The 10707-nt window shown below is 39.6% G+C and overlaps 1 protein-coding gene across 1 annotated transcript; it reads left to right on the top strand.

The window, feature by feature from the left end:
* Positions 1–626: 626 nt before the first annotated feature.
* On the top strand, positions 627–7882 carry cnpy3 (canopy FGF signaling regulator 3; the record flags this gene model as incomplete). The annotated part of the gene is made up of 4 exons (XM_048593826.1): positions 627–767; positions 4261–4383; positions 5669–5786; positions 6303–7882. Coding segments are annotated over 4 exons (639 nt in total), but the record flags the coding sequence as incomplete, so codon positions are not given.
* Positions 7883–10707: the final 2825 nt, after the last annotated feature.

The following is a 10707-nucleotide window of genomic DNA, read 5'->3' as shown; positions in this document are numbered from 1 at the left end:
TCTGGACAAAATAAAACAGCTGCTCATGATCTACATTACCTAGTTCTATGTAGGGGTTGTAGGTGGTTTTAGGGGTTACATACCAAATTAAAGAAGAAAATTAATGCAAAAGTAGTAGGGAAGAATGGGGAGAATGAAGAGATGGGGATTTGAATGCACCTTTGGAGAAAATACTTCTGGCCAGATTTTTGAAGGGAAGGGAAGAAGAAAGAGTTAGTGAGAAATCTTCAGTCAATGGAAACGCAGTGCATGAACGCACATCTTTTATTGGTAGATGTTGGAAGACCAGGAATACTATGATCTCAACAGAATAAGGTAGGTGAGAGCATGTAATACCAAAGGAGATATTTGAGGTGGGTGGAGTGAGACCATGGGGCAATTTGAAAGTGAAGGTGAAAACTTTAAAACCATGAGGAGAGGTGGTTGTTATAATTCTATAAGCCAGGTGGTGAAGGATAAAACTGGAGCTAATTTTTACACACTTTTATAAGCACTTATTTACAGTGATACACATTAAAAACAAGCATCTCCAACTCACCACCTACTGTTTCAGTTTAGATTTAGAATAGCAAAGGGCTACATTTAATACATTGGGGTATGAAAGTAAAGTACTCCAATATGAGAAGAAACTTTTTTTTGCTAACTATATATGTATATTATTTTCTCAAAGTGACATTCGGTTGATCGAAGTAACTGAAAACATTTGTAACCGATTGCTGGAATATAATTTACACAAAGAGCGAAGTGGGAGTAATCGCTTTGCCAAGGTAAGTACTGTTGAGTCTGTCCTTTGATAAAGGGGTGAGGGAAAGCTGTTTTATTCCAGATTTTGCTGGTTCTTGGTGCCATTCTGGACCTTGTGTTTGATATATAGTGGCATTCATATTGAAGGATCTTTGCTTGCGACAAAGTGACTGCAAATATATTCAGTCACAGCTCATCATTGACTTTGTCTTTTGTTCTTGGAATTTGGGTGACATGCCACAAGAACATTTATTGCCCATCTCTATTTGTCTTGACAAGCTGGCGGCAGTACTTTCTACTGAAACAAGTGCAGTTTTGGTGCTGATGTTCCTCCTGTGGTGTTTGGTAGAGTCATAGAGCTGTACAGCATGGAAACAGATCCTTCAGTTCAACTCGTCCATGCCAACTAGATATCCTGAATAAATCTAGTCCCATTTGCCAGCATTTGGCCCATATCCCTCTAAACCCTTCCTACTCATGTACCCATCCAGATGCCTTTTAAATGTTGCAATTGTACCAGCTTCCACCATTTCCTCTGGCAGCTCATTCCATTTTGGCACCACCTTTTGTGTGCAAAAGTTGCCCCTTGGGTCCCTTTTAAATCTTTCCCTTCTTACCTTAAACCTATGCCCACTAGTTTTGAACTCCCCCACCCCAGGGAAAACACCTTGTGTATTAACTATACTTTCTATATTCATATCCAAATCATTTACATAAATGACAAAAAGCAGTGGACCCAGCACTGATCCTTGTGGCACACCGCTGGTCAGAGGCCTCCAGTCTGAAAAGCAACCTTCCATCATCACCCTCTGTCTTCTATCTTCGAGCCAGTTCTGCATCGAAACGGCGAGTTCTCCCTCTATTCCAGGTGATCGTTTATAGAATCCCTACAGTGTGGAAACAGGCCATTTGGCCCGACAGGTTCACACCAACCCTCCGAAGAGCATCCAACCCAAACTCGTTCCCCCTACTCTATATTTCTCATGGCCAACACACCTAACCTACACATCCCTGGGCCCTACGGGGCAATTTAGCATGGACAATCCACGTAACTTGCAGATCTTTGGACTGTGGAAGGAAACCGGCACACTTGGAAGAAACCCATGCAGACACAGGACGAATGTGTGATCTCGGGTCCCTGGCGCTGTGAGGCAGCAGTGCTAGCCACTGTGCTGATCTAACCTTACTAACCAGTATACCATGAGGAACCTTGTCGAATGCCTTACTGAAGTCCATATAGATCACGTCTACTGCTCTGCCCTCATCAATCCTCTTCGGTACTTCTTCAAAAAACTCAAACAAGTTAATGAGACACGATTTCCCACACACAAAGCCATGTTGACTATTTCTAATCAGTCCATGCCTTTCCAAATACATGTGAGAATGTCATTAATTTGATCCAGCGTCAATCAAGGGCTTATTGAACTCTGGGCCACCCGCTGGGGGTGTCATTGGTTCTTGGCTATGTTTTGGCTGCAGCCTGGTGGCATTCATTTAGGGGTGCACAGCACTACTTGCTAGTCATTGCCATCTCCAGTGTCCCCTCAGGCCAGGGTACAGTAGGGGTGCTCCTCTGAGCTGATTGCATGGCCTGGGGCTTCTCTGTGCCACCCCCACTCCCTGGCACAGGTGTTGGTCCTGGTTGGTCTTGGTGACTTCTTTCCTCCCCTCTCTTAGTGGTCCTGGGATATAGGAATTCCTGCAGCAGAGTATGAATCCTGCAGGTCCTGGTGGCTGTCGGAGGGTATAGTGACGGATGGCGGCAGTGGTCAGTCTGATGGTGACTGGTCAGTGGGGGCTCTGTGATGTAAGCACTGGGGTTCTGGGCACTGAAAGCAGCCTCAAATTGGACAGTAGGAGACTTTGCATCAGAATAACACCAATCGGGGTGACTAGGTGTGTGGTAAACAACATTCAAGGGAATCTTAGAACATTCAACAGGATTTCAGGCTGCAATAACTCAGTGACGTTAAATTGAAATATTGTTAAATGGGGCAGCGAGAAACACAGACTCCCTGCAGTCTATGGTGAAGGATGAACCACAAATAATTCTCAGTCAAAAGGCTCCTGCCTTAGATAATAAGATTAAGTTTATTACATCGCAAAATGTATACAGATCACATTAACAATGTTCTATTGCTACCAACGGGTAGGTTAGATCTCTGTTACAAGACTGGGACAGACTCCAGTTGCTGTCTACCTGAGCTGTCTCACATTGCCAAACTGCCGGATGCCCCATCCAATAGTTGAGTTATACATGAGAGAGCAGAGTTTCAACTTGGCCCAGATTAACCCTTTCATATCCATTACTGTATACAACAAACAAACAGTGGAGAGAAATCAGAGTGAATGTTTCAGGTGCGGTGATCCTTCCTGAGAATACTGATTTAGAGCATCCACAGTTCTTTTGGTCCTTGTATTCAGTTTCTTCTAAAGCTGAAAAACCAGACAGTTGCGTCACTTAACAAGATCAGAGATCAGTATTGGGTCAATGTCACAAAGTGATCTGTTACTCAGTGAGATGAATTATATCTACAGAGCAGCTAGTCATTTAACCAGTACCTTTGGCTGAATGTTAGCTGGAACATCTAGTAATACAAGGCCCTTGTTTTATGCTGTAAACTAAAAATTTCCTTTAGGTACTGAGAAACCGAGTGACTGAAGAAGCCCATAGACCACAAGAAACAGGAACAGGAGTAGGCCATTCAGCCCCGAGCCTTCTCTGCCATTTAATAGGATGGTAGGTGATCCCACACTCCTTGCATCCATTTTCCTGTCCTTTCCCTGTAACTCTTGATTCTCCAACTGATCAAAAAGCTCTGTATCTCAGTCTTAAGTATATACAAGAACTCTGCCCAAAGCTCTCTGTGGCAAAGAGTTCCAAAGACTCTCAATCTTCTGAGAGAAGAAATTCCTCCTCATCTTAGTCTTAAATTGGTGCACCTTTATTTTGAAACTATGCCCTCCAGTCCTAGATTCTTCCATGAGGGGAAATATCCTCTCATCATTTACCCTGTCAAGTCTCTTAAGAATCCTATAATGTTTCAATGAGATCACCTCTCATTCTTCTAAACTCCAGTGAGTAGAGTCTCAATGTGTTTAGTCTTTGCTGATAAGACAACAGGAACCGTCCAAGTGAACCTTTCCTGAATTGCTTCCAATGAAATGTTATCTTTCCATAAATAAAAGATCCAAAACTAGTCACAGTACTCTAGGTGTGGTCTCCCCGGCACCTTGTACAGCTGCAGTAAGACTTCCCTACTCTCATACTCCAAACCCTTGAAATAAGGCCTTACATTCCATTCGCCTTCCTGCTGACAAATTTACTGCTTTTTTGATTTTGTTTTAGGAAAGATGGCTAGGAGATCAGAATAACATGTGATACTGTATGAATACTCTAAAGAAAGCAATAAGCTAGAAACAATGGTCAAATGTATCTTTTATATTAAAAAATCAAGGAAAAATGGCACTGAGTGCAGAGTTACTAATGCTTTACATTGTTTCTTTCCAAACCAGGGAATGAGTGAGACATTCCAGACTCTCCATGGTCTTGTTCATAAAGGTGTAAAAGTTGTTATGGACATTCCCTATGAACTGTGGAATGAGACGTCAGCTGAGGTCTCGGATATGAAGAAGCAGGTATGCGGAGACCACTTCATCTGCAACTTGCAGACTGTGGGTGGAGGGAGTGATGGGTGGCAGATGTGGTACTGCTCCCCATGGAAAAATAACATCAAATACAAATATTTCCAATTCTTTTGATGTTTCATTGTGAAATGCACTGTCTGCCCTGAGACCAGGAATGCTCTGGATTTGTCATTTGATCTGGGCCTCGAGGACACAAAGGTGCTGCAAACAGGAGGGGAGAAATCAACCAGGATTCCAGTTCTTGATAACTTTCTGGTGATCTTTCCTGAAAGTGTGGACATTTATGTATGGTGACACCTTTTAGATTTGAACAGGCCTTTGGCACTTGCAGTTCAGCCTTATACATGGTCCTCTAATCAAGGTATTGGAGGATGCTCAACATCATTGAAACATTATTGTAGACTGAGTTAATGCCTTCAGGAAAGTAAGAGAAAATAGTAGGATTAGTTTTTTGTCTCAATTTTGACTTGTAATTAAGAATTGTAATCATAAAATGATGCCATTGTTTTCAAAATAGGCGGCAGTAGATAATTATGTTCTGACATTGCTCCATACAATGTTGTGAGATGTCATGGGTGCTTGAAAGCAAATCCAAATATCCCTAATATCCTTATTCTATTGACTTTGGCCTCCATCTGTCAGTATACTACGTAGTGACAAAAGATCTCTACGTATAGAATGCATACGAATTCGTTCAAAGGTAAATGCCTGTCTGAATTCCAAAATTAAATAACCAGCCGTTTTAATATAAAATTGTTTTTTTTAAGTTTTTGAGAAATATTCACGCAGTTTATCCGGGCACATTATTTTTGCTTTGGGTTGTGGCAGGGAGGGTACGGAATGGTCAATGAGGACCAGGCTGCGTACTATGAATGAGAGTCAGGAAATATGGGAGGAAGTACAAGGGTTGAGGATTCTAACCCTTAGGAGAAGCAGGAGGTGGAACAGCACTGAAAGGAGGTGGTAGCACATGTGGGGCAGGACTGGATTCTCTCACTCCTTTATAAGTAATTTGCAGTTGTTAAGCTCTGTGCTACAATACCGATTAAATCTAAAAAATATCTCGACTGCATTGTGCTTGTGAGACATTCTTCATAAAATGCCATTAACCGAGGAAATAAAAGATAATCAGGATACCAGTAGTACATCTGTACAGCTTTTTTGAGATTAGTTGGCAATGCAGATAAATATACTTTCCTTTTAAGCAGTGAAACTGTTGGTATTTGTCTAACTCCCAAGTATTTGTGTGTGTGTCTCTCTCTCTTTTATAACACAGTGTGATGTGATGGTGGAAAAGTATGAAGATGTTATTGAGGATTGGTATAAACATCATCAGGAGGAAGACCTCACCATGTTCCTCTGTGAACGGCATGTTCTGAAGGCCCATGAGACAGGTATAAACCTTTCTAACACTAGAAGTCCTGAAGACATGCACTGTGTTTAAACTACTTTGAATTTTTGCTGCAGATATAACAACCATAGAAGTGGCCATAGTAACCTCATGAAAGAATAAAACACTATTTCCCCACCTCTTTTGGATTGCTTTGGCATCTTTTGACAGTTAAAGGTATGGATACAGTTGTACTTGGAGTAACAGATCTATCTGCCAATTCTGTTAAGATGAAAGAGATAGGAAACTTATGACCCCAGCTTGTATTTGCTGGTTTGGACCATATTCCCTAATATAAAAGGTGGGGTTGAAGTGGCGTAGCTTTATCATTGGGATTGGAGACAAATGACATATTTGTTGGGACACATAAATGAAATAATTGCATTTTCACAGTGCAGCAATGCAATAAAGCATTTTTCTCCTCGATGTCAAATGTGCTAAAACTTGCAAAAGTAATTTGCCAAAGATTCAAGCACAAAAGTGCATCAATAATTAAAGCACTCATTTGAATCTATTTCAGAGTGTTTGAGGGAAATTTGGAATGGCCAGAAAGGGGACCCTGCAGTGATTGATGAGGAGAAGAAGAAGAAGAAGAAAAAAAAGAGAAAAAGTAAGAACAAAGAGGGTAAGGAAGGGGAAAGTAAGAAAGAGAAAAAAGGAAAGAAGAAAAAGAAACAAGAAGAGGACACTGATCAAGAAGGAGGAAAAGGCATGTCATCTGATGATGAGCAGACCCAACAGAAATCACCTCCATCCCACAGACCTGATGAACTGTAAAGACTGAAGAACTAGGCCAGAAAGTATTGATTCAGAACTGTGTATGAGAGCATTGCTGTTAAGTGGACAATAACTTAAACCCAGTGGATCATTTTCAGAATATGAATTTAAATAGCTTTAAATTAATCTGATACAGTAGGGGGAGAAAAGTTAGTTATCTGACTGTTGGTCTATCTATTTATACCTAATGATCCACTGCAACAACCCATTTTTTTTACTGTCCTTTCCTATTTCCAGTGACAATGATGTCGAATGATACACAGACTGTGTCTTCTGTTTGATTGCTTGAATTTAAGCAAGTTACTGTTGAGGTTTTTATGCTTGAATGCCACTACTTTGCCTTTTTAAGGGTATTTTAAAAATGTTCATTGGATACACAGTTCCAAAGTTGTGGGAACAGAAAAATCAATCTGTATCATACCTCTAGTAGTTTAGTCAGTAATGGGAAATTCATAATTAATTTTGTGTCAATTTTTCTTTGTAATTGGGTCTTGAAAGGTTAACAAAAAATGAGGTGTTTTGAGGTGGTAATAGTGTTTTGACATTGGATTGAGCAATGCTGTGAGGTGTGCTTTAAAACAAATCCAACGATTTCTCAATCATCAAAACACTGAAAGAGACCCAGAAGGAAGAACACACCAATGCTGAAATATAAAATCGATTTATAACTTTAAGGTTACTAGCTTTCAGTTTCAGGAAAAAGAAAGGAATTTAGAAATGCATCTCCTGTATAGATCTCAAAAACCACCTTTAAAAAAGTCCACTTATTTAGCTTCTATAACCGAATGGTTCTGTTTAATAGAATAATAGCTCCATTGTACATTAAAGACGAAGTTGTAGGTTTTCCATTTCTTTAGAAAGCGAAATGGGATTGCAAAATGATCTCTAAAAGGCATTTTTAAAAATTCTGGAATTCCATGTAATAAACTCAGAATTTGGTTTAGTCAGCCTAAATCAATGTCCCTCTAGCTTTAATTGATCTATACTGCTTCTGTAAAATTTCAGTTTTGTACAGATGACAAAAATATTTAATTCTTCCATATGCACCAAAGTGAATCATTGCTGAGCATTACAACTAAATAAAGACATGCATTCAGCAACAAATGGGTAACAAATGCTCATATTCCATGGATCAAAGTTTAAAAATTCTGTCAGCCAATTGGATTTAAATTGGCTGACTCCTTTCTTCTGTTAGGTGCAAAGTCGCATAATAAAACTCAGCAGGAAAGATAGAAAAAAATGTTCATTGTTTTAAAGTCGTAATTTCAATGCAGTAATCTGCTGTTGAGGTTTGCATGAGCTGAATAAAATAATTCACTCTCATTAATCTGATTTCTTTTTTGAATTTATCTAAATTGATAGAGACGAACTAACATTCACTCACTTATGATCTACATCGTCTTTCCCGTGAAATAAAGAATCCTGGATTTGCAGTACTTGGGCTTGCAACAGGCACCATTGTGTTGATTTTAGGAATTTTCCACTTAACCTATTGACTTCGTAAATCAGTAACTAATTGTGCTGTTACCATTTCTTACAATGGAAAACAATTAATTTGGGGCACAGTGATGTGGAAGTTCACAACATCTACATACACAAATATAGAGATATAAACTCTGGAAGAAGTAATTTTTATATGTTTATTAAAGCTACAATGATATCCTTCCTTCCAACCATGCTCGTTGCATTTGGGGCTTTAGGCTCATTCTGATTGATTACTGGTCGCCCAATTTCATAGTATCAGAAAAATTTAAAGCTACTTAATGACTGGTTACTCCAATAACTTTGAAGTGTTTTTCTAGACTTCGTTGCAAATCATCCAGCTTAGTTCATTCAAATGTCAGAAATGTTCATTGCTGGCAGCAGGTGTTAGTCAAAATAGGTCTTGTATTACACCCTGGTAGAGCGCTTCAAAATCCCAGAACAGAAAATGTACACAAATATACTACAATAACAGGCTCCTTATTGAAGATTGGTGTTTTACACTCACTTCCTTTTGCAAATATATGAGGAAAGTGGGTGGGCACACGAGCCCGGGCCATGGTTGTGAAGTTCCTAAGGATCCAGAGGCACCGATTAGTTGGAAAGTTACCTACATGTGATGGCTGTTGGGGAGGAATGCTGCAATGTGATGCAAAACCTGGAATGTAGTTGTTTTTTATCCAAATAGGGGCAAATAAAGAATTGAGGGAAAATGTAGAATGAAACTGTTTATCAGAACTCTTCCAGTAGCTGGCTGATTAGCTGTATTTTCGTTTTTGTTTGCAATTTCTAAACCTCAATGCTCAATGATTTCTGGCTAGAATTTTCCTTGTGTGCCTTTTATTAACTGAATTATTTTATCATTGAATAAACCAGGCAATAGTCAACTGTGTTTCCCCCACTTTCTTGTGGAAAGCCTCTTGCTAAATTAACATTTCAAAACGTGGATGAAACAGCATCTTTTGTCTTCTGTCTCAGCTAGGAAGATTATTATCCATATATTGGGTAAGGCGCATGATGTCAGAAAATGTGCAGGATATGTCAGATGATTTCTGGCTTTGCTTGCAGTACAATTCTGGCAGGATAGGACTTCAAAGTTTGAGTAGATTTGTAGCTTGAGTTGTGGAGCTCTGGCATGTCTCTGTTTGGCTTGTGCGATTATCGATGTGTTGTCCCAGTGGAATTCATGCCTCTCATTGACCAATACAGACAACGCCAGGGAATTCTTGGAGGCCTGGTATTTAAACCGAACTCCATCAACAAACACATTGAATTAGACCCTGTGTACAAACCACAGAGAAACAAAACTGGAAGTAGTACCAAACACCCCGACAAACTGGGGCATATAAATAACAGGTGGGACCAAACACTGAAGCTTTACCGGAGGCGCACTGACAATGTTACCGAGCAGGGTGACGAAACGTTTGCAACCAAACCCACGGGCTTGGCGAGCATGTCTCCAACCTCAGGATAGGACTGCCCCTGTTCCTGAGATGCCTCATTGGCCCAGTCCATTCCAACACTCAATACCTGCTTACTATTTACATGCATTGGTAGAAGGTTTTTGGGATCACTTGTGTTTTGATCACTCCACCTTCATTGTCTCCTTACTTTGCTTATTATTCTCTTTCTCTCTCATCCTATTATAATTGACTTGCTTCTTACATGAAGAATTCATTTAACATGCATCACAATCTCTTTTTTTTTCATTGTAATCTCTATCTCTCGTTATTAAAGGAGCTCTGTTTTTGGCTTCCTTACCTTTTGTAGTTTTTGGAATGTAATATCTTTCTTAAAGATCACCAGTTGTTCTATTTCAGCCTGTTCGGTTAGTCACTGGTTCAAATTTTACCTTGGCTCGATCTCTTCATATTGCATTACAATTAGCCCTCTTAAAATTTAAAATCCTGTATTAGATTGTCCTTTGCTCCTCTCCATTCTATTCTAAATCTTAAGATGTGATGATCTCTCTTACCCTAACCTTTCCCTGGTCCACCTCATTTCCCAGCACCAGATCCAACAACACTTTCCAAGACAAAATACTGAACATACTGATCATAGGGAGTTAAAACAAATAACTGGATGCTACAGATCTAAAACAAACAACAACTAAAATTGAAACAAAAACAGAAAAAAAAAAGTGCTGGCAGATCTGCTGAGTTTCTCCAGAAATTTCTGTTTTTGTATGATACTGATCAAGGTGGTTCTCCTGAACACACAGTTCATTACTTGCTCTTGAAACTGGTGTTGAATTTCAAAATTGAGGCCAGTGATTCTCGTTTGGACAGTTTCAACTCCATGGTCTGTGCAAGACCACAGTATAATTCGGCATTGACTTACAATCTCAGGCGTGACAGACTACAGAAGTGGATAGATGGAAGAATGAAAAATTCTACACAATCACTAGGGAGAGTCCTTTTTGGAGTAGTGATTACTTCATTCTCAGCACAAAATGGTACTTTCAAAACAGGTCCCAAAATCTCCAGTCTGCACTGACTCTCTGTGATCCTGTTTCTTTCAGATGATCTTCCCAAGAGTACAGTTAGATATTACTTCCACGTGGTGTGCTTGGAGTCTAACTACTTGTTTAGATGGGTAGAATATTAAATTCTACTTTTGAACTCTATCTAAACATCTGAATTTTTGATGGATATCAGATTTTAAGT

Source organism: Rhincodon typus, unplaced genomic scaffold (assembly GCF_021869965.1).
Source record: "Rhincodon typus isolate 14 unplaced genomic scaffold, sRhiTyp1.1 hic_rhity00004122, whole genome shotgun sequence".
NCBI lineage: Eukaryota > Metazoa > Chordata > Chondrichthyes > Orectolobiformes > Rhincodontidae > Rhincodon > Rhincodon typus.
This window is presented reverse-complemented; position numbering and strand designations above follow the sequence as displayed.